We start from the raw sequence: 27,401 nt of genomic DNA on the forward strand, positions 1-27,401 counted from the left end.
GCAGTGTGACTGGTGTGTGGAAAGCTTGGAGGCAGCTGAGATGGTATTGGCTTGAGATACCTGAGACTGCTTATGCAGGTGCTTACGTGTGGTCCTATTCCCCTTTCTGTATTATCCAGTCCATTGTTTTGTTCTTCCACTGTTCTTGGCTACTCTGTGTTTGACCCACATTGGGCTGCTAGGAAGCATCTTTGTGAAGAGGTTTTTCAGCGTGTGCTTTCTAAGCTGCCAAAGCCTGACTGTGAATGCAGTGTCTCTAGGAGATGTTATTCCTACTGGAGAGAGGAAAATGCTGTGGGGTTTATCCCCTTACTATGAATTTAACACTGATGTCTCTAAGTAACCATTAGAATTATTTATTTCTGAAATAAATACCTTTTAACCTTCATAAGGAGGAATTGTAGGTGAGCTTAGGATAAGATTATATTATTTCTGCGAGAAAAGGTGGCTTTGAAAAAGTGTGTCAGCACTCTTAGAGCAGGTGCTGGGGGCAAGACATGGGTTGCCAAAACAGGTCCCCTCTGAGCCTGCAGAAGAAAGGGCTGTGAGGACCCTGGTGGAGGAACGTGGGGAACTACTGTACCAGTGGTTTTGTTTCACTCGTGGCACAAATCAGCTGCTCTCCATCAAAGTGGAGGGGCAGTGGGAAGCTGTCCTGTGGCAAGCTTGCAGCTAGAGCTGAACCTGATCAGCTTTGCCAGCAAACCTCCTGGCACTTTTCTTGCCAGTACAAATTCCTTAAAAACAACAAGCTGTGTTGGCAAAAGGACTTCTGCAAAACACAAGAATAGTTCAGATATGTGTACTGGACACGAGATCCTATGAAATGTGTATTCTCTATTGAATGTATAGCATCTATTTTGTGCGTTTGTTTGACTAATCCTTGGAGTTCTTTGGTAATCACGTGAACAGTGCTTTATAGGATCACGTCCCCACGGCTTAGTCTTCTCATCTGGGGTTAGACAGCTTGGCATCTTAGGAAAGCACCTGAATCTTTAAGAATGAGTGATCTTTTTGTAATTAATGGGACTTGTCACATGCTTAAAATCAAATCTATGTGTAGAAGAATTGTTTGGATCAGAGTTGCAGCTTTGGTACTGAGCATCTTGCAAGATAGAGCCGCATAAGATCACTGGAGTACCAGATTTACCTCTTAAGAGAATGTGTGCACTGTTTAATGTGGGAAAAATACTTAAAAATAAACACCATAGAATGTCAATGCATTCAAAATATGACTTTTAAAAAAGGTTTCTTCAATTTTGTTGTTCTCCTGGCACATAGCAAATTAAATTGTTTTGTACTCTGAAATATTATAAAAGATCTTGCAGGTGATGTCTTTCTGGTGCATACATAAGGTGAAGAGCAGTAAGTGTTAATATAAAGTCCAGTGTTAGATCTTACAACCCAACGTTTACAGATTCGCTGAGAGTAGAACAAAGAGTGTGGTGGTGTCCTCCCTCATCCCTGCACCTTCCACCACCTTCCCTGATGGATGTTTTGTCTGCCATTCCCATTCTCTGGGGTAAACATCTCGCACCCTTGCAGTTGTCAAGGTATTAAGCATGTTTTTAGTGGATTTCAAATCATTTCTGTATTCCCTCTGTTTTGTATTTGATTGCCTTAATAAACTACAGATATTTTATGCTTTTGAATTCAGACACCACTGGCATTTGCCAGGAAGTCCTTTCCCAACAATAAGCTCCTTGGTGGAGAGAGAGAGTTGATGCAGTGCATGTTTGGAGGGGAATAAAGTGCAGAACAGATGCATATGGCTTTTCTATGTGACATCTTCCAGACCAGAGATCTCATTTAGGTTGCACTTGGAGCATGATTTCCCCTTAAACTAACAAGATGATTTAGGGCCAGGACCTTAGCTGCTGTAGGTGAATACAGTTCCATTAAAGTCTATAGCGAGTGGCAATTACATCAGCTAGAGCTGTGGTTCTTGATGTAGGAGAAAAGATGAAAACTTCACTTACGATGGACTTCTGAATGTGTGTAATTACCCTCGGGAAGTATGGGATGGATTTCTTAGGAACACATATGGCCATGATTAAGAACCTATGCATGTCCTACAAAGCTGTAGAGAAAATTCTTTTATTGTTGGCCTAAAGTAAAGAAGCGTTGCATGAAGGAATAAAAAACAAATTTTCAAAACTGTAGCATACAGTTAGTACTAAAACTACATTTAAGCACTAAGCAAGTGGCTCATTTCTTTGTATTTTTAAGAGATGCTGAATGCCTTTATATTGTTGTGATTTGCTTTATGAAATGCCTGTGAATGATGGTTACAGATATATGCTACTCTGACAGAGTGAAGTTCCTAGCTGTAGGAATTTCTGCAGTGATGTTGCATTTGTAAATGATGCTGTGGGTACATCTGCCATGTAATGCTCAATGCCTAAGTGAGATAGCAGCATGGCAGGAGAACTGGAAACACAGAGGCTGTATCTGTGAGCAATCCGATAGACCAATACGGTATCAGCAAACAAAGATATTAACTAAATAGAGTCAGGATTAAGCGCTTTGTGCCTCTGAAGCTGCTATACTAGGGATGGCATTATAAATATACTTACAGTATATTCTTCTGGGGAGCTTTCTTTTAATGTCTGAATGGGAGGAAAAAAAAAAGCCCTCTGCTGAAGATAAAGCCTCAAGTACATCTGAACTCTCAGCAAGTGCTACAGATGGAACCAGAGTGCATCCAACTTTTTTGTTTTGCCTTTCAATCCTGAATCTTAATTAGTTCCCTACTGCTTTAGTACATGCACAACATTCTAATAGTCATAAGGACCTACTCCAATCCACGTTGCCATTTCCACAATTCACTCTTTCATACCAGTAGTCCGTCCTCCCCCCCTTCACCCCCCATTTTAGGAATAGTGTAAAGAAAACTAAATAGCCAAGTGTGTAGCTGTAGATTGATGAGGTTGTCACACCATTCTCTTCACCATTTTCTTCCACCCTGCACTGTTCTCTAATAGATGGATGATTGCTGGGGGGGAGAGAGTTAGCAAATCCCACAGCCAGATGTTCAGGGATGGACAGAGCGACCTTCTCCAGAAACCCAAAGGAGTATAACTGTGTCCTTCTGAGGAAGAAGGACACTCAGATGCCTCTGGCTGCCTGTGTTTATCTCTCTTTTCAAAAGGAGCACGAATGGGCTCAGCATGGCTGCAAGGATGGATGTTTCTCAGAGCATCGGGGAAATGACCAGTCATCCGTCTCTTCGCTGTGGAGTCTGCCTGCAGCCATCAATCTTGTAGCCCAGCACGGCAGCTCCTTTGGCTTAGTTTGGCTCAATGTTAGATGAACAAAGGGAAATGAAAGCTGAGCAGGGGAAAGGAGAGGAGAGCAACTATTCTCTATTTCACTTTATTTTCCCTTGATATGGCTCTCTCTCCTTCTCCCCCATTATCATCTATTCTTGCTGTATTTTGTAAGCTGTGGAAAATGGCCAAGAATGTATGTTTTTAGGATCTAGGAGCTTACAGCATTTTTTTTGTTAGCAGAATGGAGAAAGGAGAGAGATATTTGAAAAAGGATAATTCAAGGCCCAGAGCCTTCATTTTTCAGAGTTTTCTGTGATGGTTTTCAGAACAAGTCTGCCATAGCTTAGTTGCAGTAGGCAAGGACAAGGAACACAATAGCTTTCCTCCATCTTATTTTCTTCCCTTGCCCTTCCTGATTCCTTCCTTCAATGCCCTTTAGCGTTTTCAGATGTGTGTTTCATCTCTTCGCTCCTGTTCTGTTCAAAAAGCAATTGGAAGAGCCGCATTATGGGGCTATTTGGAAAACAGTATGTACCATAGTATATGCCCAACAGCCGTGCTGGCAGCTTATGTCAGCAAACGCTAGTTCACTTGAGCCTAGTCTGCCTGATACAGCAGTGCTGGGGCTGCGTAAGTTTTGCACAAGCTGCCTAAGCTCATCCAGCACCTGTAGTTCATGCTGTGAAACTAGAGGTCATGACAATATCTTCATTGCAGTTGATAGGCGACCTGTCATAATCAAAAACATTCAGATATGTCTGCTTATAAACTTAGCATTGAATCAACTGACTCTAGTACTGAACTCAGATGGGCCACTTTTTCCTGAAATGCTTAGCTGTGATCTACTTTGAACCAGTCTGAAAAGAAAGAGGTCCTTGAATTCACTGCCTGTGCTGGATTCCCAGAGCTAAGGTCTGTTTGTTTGTTTGTTTTTTCCTATGGTGGGCTGTAACATGGTTGCATACTCTGTTTTCCCCTAAAATTCCTGCCTCTGGATATCATAACAGAATGTATTTAGCTTGCTTTATAGAACTGATTTGGAGATAGCATCACTCCTGTTAGCACTATCCAGTGTGGTGTATGATTGACGTATTTAATAAATGTGTGATTACATTTACTTCTAATTTTCCTCACTAATCTCAATGATTTAAGCATCAGGTCTGAAAGAGCCCAGCTCCCCTGCAGAACTGTTGTTGTAGATTTCTCTCTCCTACTTTTATTGTAGGCAAAGAATTGAGATCTTCCAGGCGTGCTCAAAGCTTATTAGGAGATTCAAGGCCCAATGAAGCACTAAGAGCAAGCAAGGGAACTCTGTAAAAGCAGATATTGGACACAAAGATGTGTCTGAGGAGTCTTTACCTGCTTCTGACCCAAATATGCCATCTGGAGTGAACAGGCTTATGCCAAGATGGGGAAAATTTATACCATCCTGGGTTTTAAGGACTGCTTTGCAGTTTGTTGTTTTTTTCCTTTTTTTCCTTTTTTTTTTTTTTTTAATTCTAAATGAGAAGCATGAACTCTCAAGAAAGACATTTATTTAGTGAAAACCAGTTTCTCTCCCCCAGTCCTTGCTTGTGTAGGCTTTATAAGTGGGCACAAGACCTTTGTGAGTGGGGATATTCGGAGAAATCCCACAGCCTTTCTTATTTTCTTTGCAAATCAAATGGCATCGTTTTCTAACTTGTGAATTTAATTGTACTCCTTTCAAACGAATGGTCAGATTTTCTGCTGCTACTCATTTTGCCTGCCTGCAATTTTTGAAAAAGACAAATCTTGTTCATGCTGTCATGAGACAGCCTACCCCAGATGGCACATTTGTGTCTCGGGATGCCCTCTGGCTGGCCTTTTGGCAGGCATTCCAGTGGCTCTGAAGGTCACCTTGTTTACACCTTGCCTTTTCCCCCTCCCTATTCAGAGTCTTGCTGAGCCTGCAGGCTGGGCTTCACCATCTGCATTTTCTCTGGTGCCATTAATCTTCCTGTTTACCATTCTGTTATTAATTCTAGAGTTCACCTTTTTGTCTAAACGTTTTATAGGCCTCTTGGAATTCCTTGCCTTTTTTGTGGCAACAGATCTGAGCATCACAGAAGATGATTTGCTTTGTTCTTTTTCATTTCTGAAGGGATCCCTACTAGAATCTCATGCTATTTTTCTATTGCAAGCCTTCCTTCTTATAGTAACATTTTTCAGTTATATATCTTGATCTGTCAGATGCATCTAACCATATGAGTAAATACTGTTCTCATTCTTTGGAAACTATGAATTGGCCGCTGAGTGGAAGTAGTTCAGTGTTTTTCTTGGTTAGAAAAAATGTGTTTAAGCCTGGTTTTGTGAGAACCTGGGAGAACACCTTGCCTTTTTGATGCATTTTATTTGAATGTCTGAATGCCTGTGAATATTAAACAAGTCTACCAAATCCTAGAGGGTAGATGAAAACTGTCTCCTCCTGACAGATAATGGTAACACAGAGGGTACGTTTGTTAGAGATCACATAGGAGGACAGCAGCTGTCATAAGGGCATCGTCTAAGATCGTTGTTTCCTATTCCTCGCTAAAATAATTGGTCACTTTGCTGTAGCCTTTCTGTTCTTCAGTGGTGTTTATGCAGTTTTGGCACTTAGTGAACTGTGGGTGCTGAACGAGCTCTGCTGGCACAAATGCAGTACGAGGGCCAGGATACTTGTAGTCTAGCTGAGCAGCACTAATAAACCCTGCTGCATCCACGCTGATGCCTTCAAGCTTCTTGAGTGTCTCTGCCGGCTCCCTAGCACTTTGGGCTTTAGAAGGGCCTCATTAACTGAGCTGCAGCATCCCATGAGCATATGGACTCAGGTAGAGCTGAGCTCTGCACTCAGGCAAATAACCTCCTGCAATCCCAAGTAGGAGAAATCGCAGTGCAGGCTCCCAGGAATATTGCAGGACTCAGATTGGCTTTGGCAGGTTTATCAGCTCTGGCTTAATGCCGGCTCTGCTAGGCCCAGTCTGAATTAATTGGGATGCATGTGCACTGCAGTTGAGAGATAACTGCATTACAGAGATTTATCTGCTACTAAAGGTATCCTCTCCACCATCCTTGATAAGGAAGAGGAGACGCTATGCAAAATGTCACAGAATTTGTAGCAAGGTTAAGGTATAGCTTTTTTATGTATGGTTTATGTATGAGGCTAGATTCAGTGCTGCCACGTACCAAAATAGTACTGTTGGTTGCAGCAGAGGCCCACTCGCTGTTAGTACCTGCAGGCTGCACACGCTGTGGGAGTCACTGGTAGCTCTCTTGGTAGTGAACAATGAACAGGTTCTGATTCTTCTGATAGGTCAAAAGGCCAAAGACCCATCTACCTCTGAGTCTACCTATACAGCTACTTGCAGATAGGTTGACCAAGTTGTTCAGTTACTCCATAAGAGGCCAGAAGCTGTGTAAGGGTGGTGCAAAGCCTGGTAGGATGGGTTATATGCTCAGGAACTTTCTCTAAATTGCAGCAGTTATCCAGCCTCTGTCACTTGATACTATCTACAGTGTTTGCTTGTTCTCATTCTGCTGAAGTCCTGGCTTTGTCTGAGCCTATCTAGAGCACAAACACAAGAACAACTGTGAACACAAGTGAGTGCTATAATAATGTTACCGAAAGGAGATACTCTTTTACGGGTTGAACCTTGAGGGTAGTTATTTGATCCAGCATTTAGTCTGATATTATAATTTGGCAGTCTTTGAAAAGCAGGTACAGTATATTAAATGTGACAATGATTTATATGTTTTCTGAGAAATAAATCTGTAAAGAACTTCTAAGAGACAACCAACAAGAGGGCTGTTTTTTATTTTATTGTGAGACTTTATAGAGGCATTCTAGTCTGCCAAGGAAATACAGCTGCTTGTAAAGTCCACATTTTGATGATGGGTTAAACTAAACAATATTTAACCTTATGTTTGAGGGCCTCTGCTCTTTTTTGCAGTTTTATTTCTCCCTCCTGTTGTGTTGAAGTGCCCTGAGGCATATTTTAGCTGGGGATTGATACAGTTTTTCCATTGGATCCTGATTTTAAAATTCAAAGCTATCCTCTGATTTTTCTGCAATTTATGGTGAGGCTGAAGAAAGTGTATGGTCTCCCTATATCGTATTTTCCTCTGTCTTCTTCCACCTCTTTTCTTTCTGTCCCTGCCCCGGTCCCCCAACCTTACCCTGTGAGCAGCAGCTTTGAAATAAGAGGTGCTGTGGATTTTTCATTTTCCCAGTGTTCCCTAGGTTACATCACAGTAATCTCTAAAATTCACAACAAGTGTTAATATTCATTTTGAAGCAGTATAGAATCCTATGGTTTCAGTATGTTTCACCATGTGGGTACAGAGATGTACTGAGCTCTGCCCCTAAAGAGAATTTTTCACTTAATGGAGGATAGTCCTCCAAACTATTGTTTCCACTCCAAATGACTGATATATGAGAAAACAGATACTTGTTTTGAAGTGGTCTTGCTTCTAAAACATGTTTATTTTTCTACTTGACCTGATTCTCATTCTCACCCTGGCACTGTTTATCTTGTGATTGCAACAACGCACATGAGATTTGAAGGTGGAGTTGGAGGGAGAGTTGAAAGGACCAAGGATTTTAAGGAGCAGACTTAAAATCTCTAGACCAGTCATGGCTGTATTGTAACTGTCTTGGATTAAAAATAAAGCAAATTTGATGTTTGCAAGTGTCTATGGGCATTTGTTTGGCTTTAGAGACCCATCATGAGAAGCTGTGTCAGCAGCAGTCTGGTTTTAGTAAAGGCTGGAGTGGCTCGGGGTCCTGTGGGTCGTGGTTGGAGAGAACTGGAAGTGTAGAGCTGACGCTGGAAAGTTTGCTACAGATGGGTGCAGTGATGCTGGGAGAACAGGCTGAGATGGCAAGGATTGTGAAACACCAGGATTAGGGCATAAAGGCACTGGCATTGAGCATCTGCTAGCAGGTAATGGTGCAGTGAAAGTAGAGTTTTGGAGATCTGTAGGAGGAATGGAGATCAGTACTGTGCTGTGCTGGCAGAGGCATGCTTAAGGGCAAAGCTTGCAGAGCTCTATCTTTAATGTGTACCTGGTTCTGGTCACTGCTTTCAAAGCATCCATTCCAAGGACAGTAACAAATCACTGTACTGGCCATGAATGTAACAAGCAAGCAAGCAAACACGCTGAGGACAGTCTGGTAGTGCCCATACAGAAAAGCTGCAAAATCCAGCTATTCAATGTAAAGCATTGTCTCCACATTCTCTCTTAAGGGATTCTGTCCTCCCTGCCCCCACCCTTTGCACTCTAACGCTATATTTGTGCCTTGGAGATGTGGAGATGAACATATGATGGATGGATGGATGCTGCTAGTCTGGGTTTTTCACCACCATTTCCCCTGGGGCACTCTGTCTGCTGGCAGAGAGCACCATCCCAAAAGATGGTATCTTTTGCAAACTCGACAGCTAACAGACAGCTTCTCTCTCTGCATATTTCCCAAAAGAAGAGCAGGCTTAATCTGGTTTTTATATGGCATATTTCATTATAATCTTTTTGACTTCCCATGTTCCCACTACACCATCATAAATAAAATGCTGGGGGTGGGAACAGCAGAGATGCTGAGGCTTCACACTCTTATGACACTGATAGATTCTCATTTTAAACTGTCATGGGATTTAATTGCTTGCTGAGCCACTGCGCTGCACTTTCAAACACATCCTGCCACATCCTCTTAATGAGCTTAGTGGCTGCATTTGCTCAGCAGTAGTTCTGTTTGCTGTGAATTAGCTGTTTTTTTAGACCACCTATGTGATTTTAAAGAGCCAGTGGTTCTTAAGGTAATATCTTTGGATTTATCCATCTTAAACAACATTTCATGGACTCCTAATATATTGTTTCCTCTGGCACATTTTGTGTTCCAAAAAAACAGCACCAAGAAACAAACATATGAAAAATCTATGTGCAAAGTCAGTGTTTGTCTAAGAGGGTTTTTGGAAGCCGGATTGCTTTGGTTTGCATAGTAGCTGTCTCTGGCATGATAGATCATGCTGGAACTCACCCAATAAGTATCTCTGTTCCCAATTAGAACTGGAAATGGAGCTGCTTAGGAGTGCACAGAGATGATGGCTTGGGTGGCAGCTGCTACTGTGGAGATGGAAATGATCCTTTGTAAAACAAATACATGCTGTATAGAAAAAGGGATGATTGTTTTTAATTTATTTTTCAAAGAGACACTGAAAAGTTGCTTAGCTCTAATGCATCTTAAACCAAATGTAACACATTTAAAGACAGTCATGTACTGCTGTTTTGGTGAATCAAAACTTGAAAAAGCCCACCATTTCGTAGGATTTGTGGAAATGTGATTCTTTTAGACATGGCATCTCCATAGAAAACAGATATTGGAATGATGCTGGCATGGGTGCTTGCTCAGATTCTACCACTGCAGCCTATTGATCTTGATAAATAGAGAGGTTGTTGCACTGGGCTGGTAAGCAAAAATAACTATGTTAATTTAATCACCGTGGAAAGGACTCTGCCAAGTTAAAAGAAACATAAATTTTAATTATCGGTAGACATGCATATTTGCATTGTACTATATGCACATATAGCTGTGACACCAATAATACCTTGGTTTATTTAAACAAGGAGAAGTTTTAAATGACATTTTTGTTTTCATTGATGAATTTTGTTGATTTACTCTTCTATTTTGCTTAGTTCTGGCTTTCAATGTATGCTATTCCCTGCATCTCCTACACTAAGCAGATGCTATTGCATTTGCAATACTAATCAAAAGGGAACTTAACTACAAACTGTCTTAAAACTGTTATATTAAAAAAGAGTAAGCTTTTAGGTATATGGCTTTTACTAGTAGTTATTACTTGTTATAAAGATTATGTTCTATGAAAGTGCTATGTCTGAAAAAAGAGTTTGTGATAAAAACTAGGAGTTACAATAGAATGAATTTAGAACAATTAGTGAGCAGCAAATGTTATTACCTATATTTAAACAGGATTTGGATGTGATTCAAGAATTTAAAGAGCCATAAATTCTACATGAACACTGGAGAAATTGATTGAAACAGTAATTAGGTGTAAGCAGTGAAGCACCTGGGAAATGATGATATAGGAGGTTCTGACTGACTTTTTTCCTCCCAAAGGAAAATCATATCTCACCACTCTTAAAATTCTCCACATGATATGTAAAGGATTATGAGATAAGGAGGTTGACAATTTACTTAGACTTTCTGAAGACCCTTGGTCTTCTCCAAAAATAAACAATGCATCGTCTCGGATCAAAACTTTTAGAATAAAATATGAAACAAAGAATTTTACCAAAAAAAAAAAGAAAAAGAAAAAAGCTAACAACCAGTGCATCAAGGTTTAGTCTTTGTTCCAGTGTTGTGTAATGTAGAAATGAAACACTTGGAGAGAGAGATTGAGCAGTTAGGTACAAAAATTTGCACATAGTACAAAGTTATCTGGAGCAATTGTGGGCAGGGGAGGCATTGTGTGTGAGGGCCTCTTAGTGGGGATCAGAATGTCCTTTGTGAATGGGCAGTGGGATGGACATTTTAATTTGCATTCGAAGTATCACCTGCTGGAAGTTCTTGTCCCTGTTACAAGATTGCTAATTCTACCTATTGTGAAGCTCTGGACACTGTTGAGGCAGTGGACACTGCCTTGGAGAGAATGCTGTGGACACTGTAAAGAACAGTTCAATGCATTTGTTTAAGTAGAGGATGTGGCTTCATCTGAATATGTTAGATGTGGTATTGGTCCATCTTGATGAGATTTTTGAAGAATGAGAGAAAGTTCAGAAAGCTCTGACATGACAAAGGCACAGAAAAAGTCTCACAACAGGGTAATAGAAAAGATTGTGACTGTCTTTGAAAGGAAAGAAGTGGATGCTTTGGACATGTTGAGGGACATGATTTAGTGAGAACTATTGGTGATAGGTGGATGGTTGGACTGGATGATCTCGTAGGTCTTTTCCAACCTTGATGTTTCTGTGATTCTGCGAAGTGGACAGAAATGGCAAAAAAGTTTGGCCAGGAACTTCTATTTTTCCCTATCTTATAGCAAGAACAAAGGGACAGACAATAAATAAAGTGAAATACTCCTTCTTTCAAACTGTAGTTCAGTTGCTGAACTCACTCTCATAGGAAGGCATTGAAGACAAAAGTGCATCAAAATTCAGAAAAGGATGGGCTATTCTGTGTATTTCCAAAGGAGCTAGATGTAGGATAACTGGAAGTGATACTGCATTTATCCCTCAGGTCAGACCTATTAGATAGTGTTGAACTATTTGTCTAGGTTAACTGAACCATCTTTTAGATTTTTGGACACTTTTATCTCTGAGGATTCAATAAATGTTTTGGAAATATATTTTCCTGACTTCATTACTGTCTCCCTTTAGAGACTAGCCATCTTCCAGGAAAGACTGAATTCATTACAGAAACAGAATTCATTACAAAGATGTCTGTGGACCTTCATAGGTTCTTAAGCTGTAAACTTTACACTTCAGGTAAGGCAGTCTGCCATTTCCCACTTTCTAGAGCTGCTTAGGAATGAAAATGGCCTGTAGAAGCTACTGGCAGAGAAGGAGATAAAAAGAAATTGAATAGCTGTTAGCTCAATGGGTACGTAGGAAGCAACTGTCCTGAGTTTCTTTTCCCAAGATTTCCTCCTTGCTACTTGGTTCTTGGATACCAAGTCTCTTCATCAATAAACTGGGTATAAAAATATTACCTTACACTACCTTGTCAATGGGATGTTAAATTTAATAATTGGAAAATGCTCTGAGACTTTTGGATGAAAATCTTCCTGGAGTGACAATGCTGGAAAGTAGCAGAGCCACACTAAATAAACATGCATTTTTAAAAGCAGTTGCCCTTTTTTGACCCTGAAGCCTACTTTTTTCCCATGAATGTTCAGTATTTCTGGAACTAATAGGAAGTAATTTTACTTTCATAAATGTTTTACTTCTCCCCTCTCTTTATTGCTCATTCCCTTTACTAATGCGTTTATTTTCTGGGTTTATCAGAGACAGGCATAGCTTGTCACAGTGAAGACACGTTTGTTACTGCTGCCCTTGAGCTTGCTTGAAGCTTCTTTACTTGATGAAAATATGATTATCAATTGGATTTTGCAGTCCTGGAAGGTTCACAATACAAAACAAGTGCCTTTTTGCACCTAAGTGCAGAACTTTGAAACCAGCCTAGCCTATGGCCAGAGATGATTGTGGAGGTTCCTTAGTGACTTGAGGTTCAAAGTAAATCAAGCCTGAAGTCCTTTCTTTCTATTGAAATGTTTGGATTTAGCATCCAGAGGGAAGTAGCAGGAGAATTTTGATCTTCATGATTCTCCACTGACTTGTCTTTTCTCTAGTCCAAATAAGGGAAAAGTTGGAGAAGGTGGCATAGTAGGGAGGGTGTTCAGAGCTTCATGCTAAAAACAGAGGCTTGATTAAATAGGCCTCCTCGTGATGAGAGGGGGTCATTTCTATTGATCCCCTCCCATTGTGTGGGCTGTCCTGGGAGTTTCCTCTGAAAATCCCAGTGGTTTGAATTTTCTGCATGGTTTGTACTCAGTCGCTCCCTCCATGAATAGAATAGCTTTTGCTGGAATTTTTGCTGGATTTTCTGTGGTTATTGGCTGAACAGTGTTCTCTCACTTCAGAAAACTTGAGCAAGCATGTTCTGGAAGCACTGATGAGGGACCCTGAGTAGTTTACTGGATTAGAGGTTTTTACGTAATGAGCAGGCATATTCCTGGGACACAATTGCCCCCAGGAAACAGATTATAATTTAGTGTCTCAGGTGGAAGTGTTCATTCATTATTTGGATTGCAGGAGTGATTTGGAGTTTTATAAACACATAAATTTATGTCCTACAGAGTTTACAACTCGTGGTGATAGAAAGGCAGGCCAGCCTCAAGCAGATCAGGAAACACAATACAGTCCTATAAGATGAAAAGTGAACAGAACTGTGAAATCAGGACACCAGATGCTGTTTTGTAAGCATCAATTCTATACATTATTGCTTGGTAAATATAGTGGCTAAGAGGAAGGAGTTAATTTTAGAAGGGAGGGAGAACTTGAGAAATCCATGCTTTGGCATTGTCAGGTAAAGAGACATTCAGGATGTCTTCCTGCCATAGGACTGCTCTGAATGAACACCTACGCAAGTAGGGTAGAGGCCAAGATCTGCAAGGAAAATGTAATTCTTTCCTGGGTGTATTTTAACATCTTGCTAAAATTAACATGCTATATTTGCCTGTCTGCTGCACCGTCTCATAATCTAGTGACAGAATTCCGAAGGGGATTCATGCTCTATACCTTCACTTGCATGGCAAGTTGCATCAAGCTTCCTCATGAACCATCTTTATCATTTGAAGTCCCATGCCTCAGGCCTGCCCCTGAGCCACCCGTTAGTTCTTAATGCCGTGGCTGAGGATCATCCAGCTACATGAGCTAGATTCTGTGCTTGTAACTGTTTGCTGGTGGTTCTTCTTTGTACAGTCCCATTTAGAACAAACTGAAGATTCTATCTAGTAAAAAATGGGAGTCAATATTCAATGAAAATTCAAGGCAAAAATTCCATTTGGTTGTTTTGTTTGTTTTTGAATTAGCCCCACATATTCCACTTCCCCATGTGGGGAACAAACCCTTCTGTAAGAAAATGCTGCTTGTAGCTGTTCCATTTCAATTCTGCCAGATGCTAAATGGCACGGAACTACTTCTCCACTTCAAAAGATCAGATCTTCATATTTGTTATTTCAGTGTCTTGGAAAGACTTGGTTTTGTTCTTCAGTTGAAACATAGGGAGTTTACATTAGGGAAGAGAATTTTTTTCCTCCTTTTATTTCCTCTTGATGTATTATGTCTGGCCCTCTTGTCCTGTAAGCAAACACAGCATTTCAAAAAAATAGCAGATTTTCAGCAAGATAGAAACAAATCCTTTAAGAGAATCCTTAGAGATCTGGAGGACTCTCCTTCAAGATAGAAGCAAGCTGGTTTGTTTGTTTGTCTTCTTCTTGTTGGCTCTACTTGTGAGCTGCCTGGGGAGATGCATGAAGCTGGTGTTTTTTGTTTTTCAGAAGTTGATCTGCCTCTCAAAAAAGATGGCTTCACATCAGAAAGTACAACACTGGAAGCATTGCTGCGTGGAGAGGGAATAGAGAAAAAGATGGACACTAAAGAGGAGGACCCTATACAAGAAATCCAGGTAAAGGAGATGCTTGTGCTCTGACAGTAGTACTAATTTTTATGATTTGTCTCTAAGCATAGCAGATTTTGTCCTGTTGCAGAATAGTTCATCTGTTGATAGTTGTGTCATTCTACTGTCAAAATGTTATCAAACCATTGTGCTACACTGTGATGCTCAAAATGAACTGAGGATCTCACTCTCTTCTTCTGTTATAGATATCTCAGTCACTTGGCTGTGTTCTGCTCAGCTTATGTGTTGCAATTTACAACAGTAGGAGACAATTGTATACAGAACGAACAAGTAGAGATGGGTCCGAACCATAAATCAAATTTTAGTGTCTCAGATTTAGAATGAGTTTGAACATGGGTTTGAAGCTGTATTTGCAGCAGTTGACTGTTAAAAAACAAACAAACAAACAAATACTGTTCTTTTGTCTGTTTTCAGTTGTACTGAGAATCCTTCTGGAAATATTTAAGCAAAATAAATAATTAAATACATCTAATGTTAATCATCTCAGTTATTATTAGTGATGAAAAATATTGCCTCTTTACATGCATTATGATTGGAAACTTGTGGGAGTATTTGTCAAGATTCCATTTCATCCTTTAACTGTATAAAAAGTAGAAACACATTTGTTGGTCTGTCACAGAAGGAATTCAGCTAATGTAAAGGATTCTTAAGGATCTCTTCCTTCACATAGACATCTTAAATTGCTAGGAAAGCAGGCTTCTCCCTTGGGAACAGCAGCAAATATTTGGTGATGATAAAACACCATTGCGCTCTGAATCTCTTCTAGTGATGTTTAGGGAGAATCATTAGCAATATGTCTATCTTTATCATTTTGGCTGAGATACAAGATGTTGCATCTATGCCTAAAACTAGTAAAAATTTGAGTGGGCAGACCCATGCCAAATAAAACAGAAATGTGCAGACTTCAAATATATATTGTGTAGAGATCAGTCCTATGGATCTATTTGCCAGTGTTCAACTGAACATGTAACGGCAGCAAAATTAGGTCTCCCAGTAACACAGATAAAGGAGCACCATCAAAGAGGAAGCGTCCTATGTGCAGCTGGTGCATAACAGAGTAGAGGATTTTGTCTTGCCATAAATTAGTATTGAATGTGAGTCTCTATCATTTGCTGGAGAAGACTTAGAATAACCTTCTGACCATGTATCAGAAAGGCTAAATTCTTTCTGCTGGGAATTCAAGTGATTATCCTGGCAGTGTCGTCAAATTTGCACATGGTTACTTACTCTCTATGTCTTAAATTGATGCTGGAATTTAAAATGAAGAAAGTGGTTTGTAGCATTCCTCTTAACTTTGCCTGCATAGTATTATTAGTATAAGCTAGCTCCTTCTTGCCCTATATACAATATAGAGTCAGTTTTGTCTTTTTTATTTTTGAAATAATTTAAGACATGAAGCACAGTGAAAATACAGATTCGTATCAGTAAGTTTGCATATTTTCTTACATAGCACTAGTCTCTTCATGCACAACATTTTCCAAGTGCTGTAGTTATCTAAGACCAAGTTATATGTAATTGCATGAATTTTAAAGAAATATTTTATATATATAGAACTGGAACTTGTTCAGCCCTTCCACTTTCTAATGTTTAGCAGTCAAGTATTATGGGAAGTTAGATTTCATGATGGTCTAATCTTATTAATAGCTTCCTGGGATTTAGAAGTAAAAGAAGAAACCAGATGAAGAGTTAATCCTCTACTGTGTTCAAAGAATTATTTGTCATTTAAAAAAAGGCACTGTCCTATAATAACTTAGCTGATAAAATAAGTATGAAGTTGTAAAGCTGGTCTTCCACGCACAGGCTTTTTCTTTAAGTTTCTCTTACAGTCTTTCCCACAAATTCACAATTCAGTGCTTGAGATGTGTAGGAAGAAAACAAAGCCACTGTGACGTGCTTCCGTGTTCTCCGTATGTTGGCTCTCAAGTAGCTGTTAACTAGAAATTATGTGGAAGTGACAAAAATGGTAAAAGGTTAAATAAAAGCCATCCCATCAGTTTAAAGTCACGTATTTGAATCTGGAAACATTGTAGTTTAGGTGAATGGTGTCATAGTACCCACATAATGAATGGCAAGAGTAGCTCCAGCTCCTATCTTTATTTGCAACTGGAATTTCAGAGGTTGAAGAGGCAGCAGCTTTCCACGTTAGTGTTGTGATGGTTCATCTTGCCATCATCTGTGCCGTGTCCAGTTTATACATGTTTTGGCCTGGCTTTCATTCTGTAGAGCTTATGTTTCCAAAGGTCAAGTTGAAATTCCCTGACACTGTTATGTGAGATGATTAATTGTTATTGTAATTTTCATTATTATTCCTATTAAATAATTAATTGAAGTAACTATTGTTCTCATCAGCTTCAGTGAGGTCTGCACGTCCTCAGTATTCACATGTTGCAAAACCCTTTCTCCAAATTTCAGAGTTGTGCCAACAATGTAAGAACTGAAAGATGTTGCTTTCTAGATTGACTGAAGATGCCGGGATATATGTAGGAATTTTCTCTGTTTTTGCTTCTAAGAAGAAAAAAAATCCCCAACAACTGATTTATATCATTAAAGTGCATTCTCAGCATTAGAGAAAAACAAAGGCACAAGAAACCAAATTCGAAAAGTCATGCAAACAATTTCCCAGAGAGGGCCTGCATTTGAGCACTCTTCTTCTCGTGTAGTCTTGGGATATCAGTGCTCAGTGATGCCAGTGTTGTTTTTTAGAGATCTTTTTTCCTTCCTTGACTGATACCAGTGGCGGTTTTTAATAAGAACTCCTTGAAGATCTAAGGGTGAAAGGAAAAGCAGATTTTGCTTTAGCAGAAAGAAATAGAGATTCTGGAATCTTATTTAGCATTATATCATTAATCAAGTGTAATTTAATAACCTGCAGTCTCACAGGTAAAGAGCAGTAGTTGTTTGTGCGTGTCATCTTTTCTTCTAACTGTTCCTATTTATTGTTCAACCACAGAGGGTTTTAGAAAATGATGAAAACGCAGATGAAGTGAATGAAGAAGAGGATTTGGAAGAAGATATTCCAAAACGAAAGAACAGGCCAAGAGGACGGGTAGGTGCAATCAAATAGAAAGGAAGGAAGCAAGCTTCTGCTTTCTGGTGTATATTTTTAACATGTGTTGTATATGCAAAGTGTATATCCATGTAGGTAATTTTCAGTGATACAGTCAGATATATTTTTTTTTACTTTATTTTTTGCAAATTATAATGTGAAGAGACTACACTAAGAGTAAAAACTTGGGATGAATTATTTATGGTAACATATTTATAGTTTTTATGTATAATAATTATGGTGACATCCTGCTATTACAATGCTCTTATTCTAAAACAGCGCTTACTAATTACAAAAAAAATAATACATTCAATCATGACAGCAAAAAAAAACCAACCAAAAAACTATTAATAAAAGTAACTTGAACTGCATTCATATGTTTTGAAGCTTTCTCCAAGGTAGCGCTTTGTGGTTGACATTTTGGCCCTCTTGAACCCTTTGGCAAATCTTCCATTTGCTTAAAATGGGCAATATTATCCTTAGGGGAGTCTGCGTCCCTTCTCTTACCTAAGACATCTTTTCACAATTTCAGCAGGGCGCCAGTTAAGTAATAAAGCTAATGTTTTAAAACTTGGAATCAGCATTTTTAATTGTGGCCCCTGAAGCTAGGCATCTGAATAAAAATGAACATAATTCTCAGAAGTTTCAAGCATTTTCATCTCTCCTTGGTTCCAGTGGATGCTGCAGGGGCACAGGAGCTCTAGAAGTACCTTTGATGTGTTTGCAGAAGTCAAGCAAGAAGGGCCACATTTTAGGCCAAATAAGCAGGATATAATAGCTTTTGAGTAAGAGAGGGACATGAAACCACACTGAATGCTTACAATGTGCTTATGCATCAACCCTCTCTTTTGGTTTCTTCTGTTGTTGTATTGTTTCAGTTTTCTGCTCCTCTTTATTTTGGAGCTTAAATTCTTTAATATAAGATCAAAGCACTTTATTAACTGGATAAGTATATATTTCACCTTCCTTATTCTCAAAATCACCTGAACCAGTTTCTTTCTTTCTTTCTTTCTTAGCCAAAGACCCCCACCTGGAAAAAAATTTTCCAGAAAAATGTAAGTTTCAGAAAATTTGTATGAACCAGTAACCAAAATGAGGAGTTAGAATTGATACACGCACACAAGCTTGACTGTAGCTATCAACAAGTATTCGAGGCTAACAAGTATTTTCTAATAAGCTGCTCTCACATAAATTGTGCATGCGGATTAGGGTAAGTGAAGGGGAGCAAACAGCTATAAAAGCCTATTCAAGAGAAGGGAGTTAACTGTATGCATATATTTCAGGCCTACACAAACACAGTCCTGAAGTTGTTATGTGCAAAGTTCTACTCCCCTGTTCAGGAAACTGATTGAGGATATCTGTTCCTTTCTTTCTCCTGCAGTAGAGAAAGGAGTTGGAGAGTAGGTGTCCTATTCATTTTAAAGCATATATTTACAACTTATTTCTGCCCTGGAACTGGCCCCCTATTAAGAACAGGAACAGCAGAATCTCCTTTCTTTTCTGTTGCTAGCTAACTCCTGCTCTGCTAGTGCCCTGGCTTCACTTGGTGCAAAAAAGAGAAGTTTGAAGAGTGCCAAATACTTTGAGCAATTTTTGTTTTTATTTGATGGCATCAATAGCCAAAGTAAAATGTGGTATGAATTAGGATTTTAAAATTAGGACCAGATTCCTAGCTGCTGAAAACTGGTAAGCCTGAACTGAAGCCTGAATTACATCTGTTCACGACTATTTTGTTGCTCTTCAAGCAACCCTTTTCAAATGTTAGCCTGACCCAGTGTAGGGAATCGGGACTGAGGATTTGAAATTAGGGGATATGAAACTTGGGCAGCACTTTTGTTTCTGGGAAGGGAGGAGGTCAGGGCATTTTTAGAGAATAGAAGAGGGGAAGGATGTCTGTAGGAAACTAGATCCTGCAGATTGTGGCCTTTGGGAATTCAGAGGAGTGAGGGCTGCAGCATTGATAAAGGGTTAATGTGGCAGATCTGCTGCTTTGGACATTCCATTGGCCCTTCCTTTTCCTACAGCATGATTTTATTTTTAATCCTTTATTCCTCCCTCTGTCCCTCTGGCTACCCTCTCTGGCTGTTTGAGGACTGCTTCAAGGCTGCTGTGCCATGGCTCCCAGGCCTCACATGTGTCATTGCTTGTGCTCTGTCCTGTCAGAAAAATGAAGGCAATCATGGGTGACTGAATTCAACAGACCAGAATGCTGACAGCAAGCACGTGGCACTCCGTTGAGAGCCTCTGGTGCAGCTGTTAAGTTTGCTACCCCCTCAAAACTGGCCCTGACATCATAGGACTGTTAGGAAGGACGCTAAAGGCTGAAGGAATGGATTTAGAGAAGGAGCTTTTTATGATAGACAAGCAAAATGTTGTAGGAGCTAGGAAGGACATTTTGCTAGGAGACAGGAGAGGAATGCAACTGCACCTTTAGAGACTGCAAGCTCCTCAGCTTAATATCCCCTAGACTTTTTCAAAGACACTGAATGTGTTTAGGAACCAAGTTCCCAGTGAAAGTCATTGACTTGAAAAATCTCCCAATGTGTTCAGTGCATGAAAAAGTACACCTGATGTGCGGTCATGACATGAATGCTGTACCCATACATTTCTGTGGAGAACTGTTTGAAGGGGAATGGCTGGCTGCAGGACTAGTGAAACTCTGAGCAACAAACCTTAAATTGTCATCCTGTTCTGAAAGGTGTCAATGTAAAAATGAAATGTCTTTACTCAACAGACCTATTCTCAGCGTATAGAATCAAAACTACTGACTAATAACAACAACAGAAAAGACTTTACAGTTTATTCACAGCTCTGAAAAGCCAGTGCAGCCTGGTAGGATAGGGAAATTGGATCCTAATCCAGGTGCCAAAAGAAATATTTATTAAGAGACAATCAGTTGTGTCTGTGAAGACTCTCTGATGAGCTGAGGGTTGTACAGGAGCTGTCAGACACCTAAATTCAGCTTGCAGCACGTTTTGCAGTAGTGATTGAAGAAAGAAACTTGCCTTGGATTGATTTCGTAGCCCAGGGGGGATTTACAGAGCTGACAGTCAAAGAGAAAAATACTGTAGGCTAGTAAACTGATTTTTAATGTGATATGGTCAATGAAGTAGCTTCCACCAAACAATTGTTGTTTGAGTCCTTTTCCAGGGCAAAACTGCTTTTCAGTTCACCTTTTCAAATCTCACTTTGCACGTGTGTTGATCTGCACACAGTTCCTTGCAGAAGGCAGAGCTATACTTGTCATGTCTAATAGTACATACCCTATCCAGAGACCTGCGAATCCGTGTTTTTCCTTCAGGACTGTGTAAAGAGACCTGAGAAATCCCAAGGAAATAACGTGAAGTTTTTCTAAATCCCTGTTTCGATAGACTGTGGTAAGGCTACTGTAAAACTTCCTTTGTGCTTCTCAAATAGTGCAAGGTCAGTCCCAAATCCATAGAAGAGGGACATGACTGCTTAGTATCTAGGGAACTAATATTCTCAGGATTTCTACGTCTTCTCTGGCTTTACTTGATGAAGCTTTCTTGTTTTCACATGCAAAAGCTTGAAGGATTTGAATCAGCTGGCCTTGTCTAGGATGAGACACATCAACAATTTAATAAGAGGAGCAGCAAAAACCATTTTGTTGCTTTTAACCAGGAACAGAATGGCTGACAGTATTTCCAAAGGGCTACCTAGCCATCCACCTGCAGATCACTTCTTCACACAAAGATCAAGTCTTAAATTATTGTTATCCGCAGACAGTACATTAACATTAAACGATTAAGGGCTTGTCTCAGTTTCCAGTTGCACATCAAAACTATTCCCATTGAACAGATATGAACTGTCCCCTTGTTGGCATCTCAGCTGAGAAGGGTTAGGAACAAGTGGCTTTGATGCTGGATTCCATTCTTAACCCTAGAGCTCAGGACAGAGCAGTGTGTGCTGTGGAGAAACAGAGGTTTTCAGTTTCCAAGGCTGTCAACTGGCTGTGTTTTAGGAACACAGAACTGCAAAGAGACCTTTCTGGGTAATTCCAGTTCTTTGCTCTTGCAGGTAGCCATATTACCTAATCTTTCCCACTAACTGACTCAATTTTATAGTTAGCCACAGTATCTTTGTCCCAGTTAGAAGGCCCTTTTGAAACAGTGCTTTTTAGCTAGGAAACCAAACAAAGCAACTCCTCACCACCTCTGAAAATATTAAAGGAGGTAATTTTACCTCTGCTTTATTTGAGGCCTGTTTTCTGGTTAGTTTGAAAGTTATGTTTATCCTTTACCACCAGTTCATTTATTCATAAATTCATATTCAGTAAGAAAGCTATTTGAACTTTTTAAAAAATAGAAACGTAATGATGCTTATCTGAATATGTTCTGACAGTGACCTACTGCTAAGGATGAACAGTTGGGGTTATCTGTGGAGATGATCTCTGCTGCATTACAAGGTCTATTAACATAGTGCATATCTTAGGAGTTGAAGGGTCAAACCCACCGTTGATAAACCTTTACGGAAGCTGAGGGTTTGTTTAGTTTTTGCTGCACATTTTTCATAGGAGGGTGAGGGGCACCAGGAGAATTGAGGGGCAGGAGAATAATGTTAACATTCCTCTTCTTCTTGCAGGCTCGGGGATCTGGAGGTGGCAGGAGACGAAATGATGCTGCCTCCCAGGATGATCATGACAAACCCTATGTTTGTGACAGTAAGTAGCACCTAGACAGTGACTCCGCTTCCAGCCTGGTCCTGCCAGCTCGGTGCACTCTGGGTTCATCTTTTCTTTTCTATCAAAGTATTCTGCTGCTCTCTGACTTGCATGTTTGCCACCAGCTACTGCTGCTGCTCTTAGTGTGGGTTTTTTTGTTTTTTTGCACAAAGGAAATAAAGTCCTCAGCAAGAATCCACTTCCCTTTGTGCTGTAATAAATCATCTCTTCTATTTTCTTTCTCTTTCTCCTTCTCTTTTTCTGACTTCTAGGCTTTTTTCCTTCCCCCTGTGTAAGATTCACCCTCTATTTCTTTCTCTGTTCCAGGTAGTTACAAACAAAAGCATAACTCAAAAATCTCTGACAAAGGTATCTCACCCTTATATCACTTTACATACTTGGTGATTCCCTTCAGTCCTTTGGAAATCTCACTGGGCTACATTTTGAAGGTCTTATTTTCATCCCTTATTTAGAAAGGACTCCAGTGGCATCATCAGGAGTTGAGCCCTCCTAAGAAAGAAACACAATTAGAATGCTCTGTTTTGATACATATTCCCTTTGAATGTAACCATGCTGTTTGACATCTTTCAGTGGGACTGTAGGTGAATTAAGGCATTGCCCAAACTTAAAAATATACTGGAGTCCTATATATGAAGAAGGAGCCCAATATTTGGTACACAATATTTTTTTATTATTATCTGGTCCTCAATGCCTTTCTTTTTGTTACATTCTTTTTTGCTTCACTATGTCATGTCTGGGAGGGGCACTTGCCTTAACCATGTGCTTTCAAGATTTCTCATCTTAAGACCTGCTAAGAGTGTACGTGCAGTAAAAAATTTGTACTAGTGTGTTCTATCATACAAAGCAACAGCAACATAACAAAAATTAATAGAAGTAGGAGAATAACAGGAAGTCTTAACTTTTTTGACCTAAAAGTGATTGAAGGTTTTGAGAAAAATTAGAACACCCCTATCTCCGCTGTTTAACTACCTTGCAGTGATACTGACCTTAAAAGACTAACCACTACTATGTCAGTCTCTGAGTATTTTCTGCTTATTTTAAAAACATGAAGAAACATGAACAGGCATTGTAAATGAAACCTATATTCCATATGGTCAAATAATCTTTCATAGTGAGACTGAGTGACTGCATAGTGCAGTGATGAACATGTTGGGTATATTGCTTCAGCAAGGTGAATATTCTTAGCGCTACTGGGAATGAGTAGAAGTGGAGAGACTTTCACATAAATGGAAGTTTCTGAACTGAAGAGGAAGAGCTCTTTACAGTTTGAAGGAATGGGAGATTTCTACTGTAGTTAAATAGCTGCTCTTGTTTGTTGGATGAACTACAGTCTGTCTCCAAAGGATTGTCTAGGAGGCCACTCTGTATCTCGTTGATTTCCACAGCTTTCTTCTCCTGGTATACACAGAACCATTTTCACCACCTTTCTGGAAAATCCCTCTAAATCCAAGGACACTTGTCAATAGTGCAGTTGTTCCAAGCGTAATGTCTCTTTACTGTCTGATCTTGTTCTGCTTTTGGAGAGAACTCATGACGTGCGTAGTAGTGATTTGCACTAAGTAGATAAAAATCTAAGATTCCAAAAGTGGCTGAAATCTGAGCTGAAGTCTCTGTTTTGGTACATCATTGTACTGACGGAATTTTGCCTTGGCTTACATTTTGAAGCGTAAATTTCCTCTTTGGTTTTGGAAGTTTAAACTTTCCTATTTCGTTTGGCTGATACTTTTCATTTTTAAGAAACATGTAGTCAGAGGGTGAGTCATAAGGAATTCCAGAATCCAGATTTTACACAGTAAATACTTCATTTTCCACTGTAGATAGCTGAGAATAGGGTTATGTATTAGCAGAACCCTTACCTGATTGTCCAGCAGAACTGTTGCAATTGCAGTGCCATCAAGAACTGCATCCAGCTAACAGTGCCCTTTGTGTGTAAGACAGCAGTAGTATTTCTGAAGTGGCCTACTGTTGTTGGAAGAAGCATTCAGCAATACACAAAAATAAATACATATCCCAGTATTAAAGCTGACTGGAAATTTGGAATCTCTATACTGAGTGATCTTTTCAAAGCTCTCAAATTTTATGTCATCTGATGTTCTTAAGAAAAGGTGGAACCTCTGTTTAATTGTTTGCTTGCTTTGTGGAATTAAACTTCAGTTAATTTTACTGAATATTTACTGTATCAGAAGTTCAGAATGAAATATCTGGTCATTCAAAGCTGCTAACATAATCATGAAATTCTTTATCTTATTAAAATGGCAAGTGGAAAACTAGTTAGCCAGATTTTCACCAGCTGCACTGGTCAGCATTGTGCCTTGACCAATCTTAAGAAAAAAAGCTTGGATAACAGAAGTGGCAGGAAAACCTGGTGTGAGATGGGTATAGGCAGGAAATGGTACCACTGCAGAATGATCAGCTGTTGTATCATAGCAGACCCAAATGTAGCCTGAATACTTGGGTAAAAGACAGAGCAGATGCCTGAATGGACAGTGAAAAGCAGGCTTGAGGAACAAAGCAAGATCTGTGGTGTCAATTCAGAGATGCTGAAGATACTCTATCACAGCTGTTCAAGATAAACTGGGCAGAGGATTTTAAAGGAGGAAGAGCTTGAATGAATGTTACATACCTACATGTGCAACAAGAATTGATTTTGCGTAGTTGCCAAATGATATACTGGGGAACCATCATCTCGCCAAGTCTTTTAGTTTTAGAAAGTCATTTTACTATTTTCATATTGCGTGTTATGTATTTTCTTTTTCTGGGGGGGGGGAGGGGAGCGAGCATATCTGAAGTTCTATCTAGAAATTTGTTTTCTGGTTTAAAAGGTGCAGTCAGTTGTAGCACTAGAACTTCAGGACTCTGGATGTCTACTTCCTTCAGCTATGCTACTTTCTTTGTGCTGAATCTCCAGAAGTTACCAACTTTCCTGCTGCCCATCCTCATTTGCCTGCTTTCATTCTTCTCATTTTCTCCCTTTCCTGTTTTCATCTCATTTCCCTACTGTGACTTACCGACACACATAATTACTTCCACCTTTGTTTTCTCTCACTCTGTGGAAAATTTCCCTGTCCATCTCTAAAAGACGTTGCTTCTTTCTCTTTGGTTCCTTTTACCTATATATCCTTGTCTCCTTTTAGTTTTATTTCTGTACATACTGTAATTGTAGAGTAACAACTTACGTTTGTGTGATAATCTTTATTTATAGTTCCTCTGAGGCTGCAATATGTATTCACGTCCATTCCTTGTCCAAAAATGAGAATTGACCGAAATCTTCTTATGATCTCTGCTGGATCAGTGACTAATGCAACCTTAGACATATCTAGAAACACAGATCCCTACAGTCTTTTGTCGAAGCTGGTTCTTTTGTCAAAAACATTTTTGTTTCAGGTTTCTCTAGATACTTAAAGTGAATTTTCTCTGCTATCTCCTTTCTATGTCTGAAAACAGTTACTGTGGCTTCTTTCAGCTGTGTTTTCTTCAGATCTTTTAATAAGCTTGTTTCTTTTCTCTGAAATATCTTCAAAGGATCTTATTTAAATAGCAGTGGCCAAAACTAAGTAGAAGGTGCTGTTCTGAGTATGAGGCAGCTCAGAAGAAAGATAAATGACTGATACATTTATATGTCACTTATATTTACCTATAGAACTTGGATTTGTGCCAGTTGCTCTGTTAGATACCTATGAGAGGTACAGAGATGGCTGATCTTTTAGGTTATTTAGTAAACCCATTTGCAGTGCAGGACACTCATCTCCAGTGCTATGCTTTCATGTTTCAGTGGCAGAGCTTTCACTTATGTCCACTGTATGAGTTTGTATTTAATAGACCAGTTGCTATAATTTCTTGTTCCTTTGCTGACCCACCTATTCCAACTGAGGCTGAATATCTGTTATCTTTAGTTTTCTCATTATACTGCCCTCTCCTGTTTATACCATGTTTTACTGATGTTTTACTAGATGTCATATTAATATTTACTAATTATTTTACTGTTTGAAAGAATTTTTGATTGATAAAGCTTGAGTGATATATTTTTAATTACTATTCCAAGATTTTCTCCAAGAATCAGTTCTCTGCATGTTTGATTCTTTCACTCTCTATTCCACCCTGCAAATTAATTGTAAAAATAGAGGCAAGCATTGGGCCCAAAATGGACTCTTTCAGGTACTTGAAGATGCAGAAAATGGCTTGTGAAGTTTTCAAAAGATTAGGCTCCTAGTTCTCGCTGATTTCCACCAGAGGTAGGCTCTTAAAATGTTTTCTGTAAATGTACCACTAAGTGCCTATCTGCTTGTATTGTGCCTGTAGATCATATAAAGCTTGGTCTCTTGGTGAACACTTTGAACTTGATGATGAGCTAATAATAATTATTCAGAACATGTTTTTGTTTATGAAAATGTTTGACTGTACATTCAAATCATTAGAATTTGAAACAGTCCCCTGATTTTTCTGCAAGTTCGTCAGCTGGCAGGGTATTGAAATTCCAAGCTTTAAGGTTATTTTTTTCTTCTCCATTTCCTTTCTCCATTAAACGTATCACAGATTCTGCCAACAAATGCTGGAATTCTACTGAGTTTCAATGGGAATTAAGAATCTTTCTCTTTAAGGTTCTTTTAAAAAGTTAATTGTTATGTTGTTCTAGCAGTACTTGCCAAATGTATTTCTTTGAGGCCTACTCTTTAGGAACTATTTTCCTGTATATGATCACGAAGTGACTCCTCTAGTAATTACTTTAATAACTTCACTTGCCTTCTTTCTTCTCTCCTTGAAGTGGACTGGATTCTACTGTACTCTTTTTAAAAATTAACTCATTGATTCTCTGGGAATACCAAAGACTTGCAAGGTAAATCATGATGTAGGCTGATTTTATATTTTCTGAGACTTAATCTGTTGTCTTAATTCTCACTGATATTATGAATGAGTCAAGCACTACTACTGCTGGTTCTTAGAACAGAGCTTCAGTTAAATACCATGATGACAAGCTTATTTGAAAATGCTTTGATTTTAGCATTATGCTTTTACATGCTTCTTATAAATCTCCATCATGACTTCAGCTCCCTTTTAAACTTTAGTAGTGTAAGCCCCAAATCATCTCTTGGTATTATCCTTTCTAGTGAATCTCTAAGTAGTTAATAAGCAGTAAGATCTAGAATAAGATGGCTATTCAGATGAACCCAGCAA

General features: G+C 39.3%; 1 protein-coding gene across 8 annotated transcripts in view; it reads left to right on the forward strand.

Moving 5' to 3' along the window:
- The window catches only part of DPF3 (double PHD fingers 3), a 190,092-nt gene that overhangs the window by 104,754 nt on the left and 57,937 nt on the right, over positions 1–27,401 (forward strand). For 6 of the 8 annotated variants that reach the window (XM_090141082.1, XM_031593615.2, XM_031593611.2 and 3 more), the window contains 4 exons: positions 14,342–14,469; positions 17,432–17,527; positions 18,544–18,582; positions 22,130–22,208. In XM_090141082.1, the coding sequence (XP_089997208.1) occupies positions 14,342–14,469; positions 17,432–17,527; positions 18,544–18,582; positions 22,130–22,208 (342 nt within the window). The remainder of the gene's footprint in view (positions 1–14,341; positions 14,470–17,431; positions 17,528–18,543; positions 18,583–22,129; positions 22,209–27,401) is intronic. The other 2 variants (XM_031593612.2, XM_031593614.2) reach the window with 1 other exon arrangement.

The sequence above is a fragment of the Phasianus colchicus genome, chromosome 5 (assembly GCF_987193195.1).
Source record: "Phasianus colchicus chromosome 5, bPhaCol1.hap1.1, whole genome shotgun sequence".
Taxonomy (NCBI): domain Eukaryota; kingdom Metazoa; phylum Chordata; class Aves; order Galliformes; family Phasianidae; genus Phasianus; species Phasianus colchicus.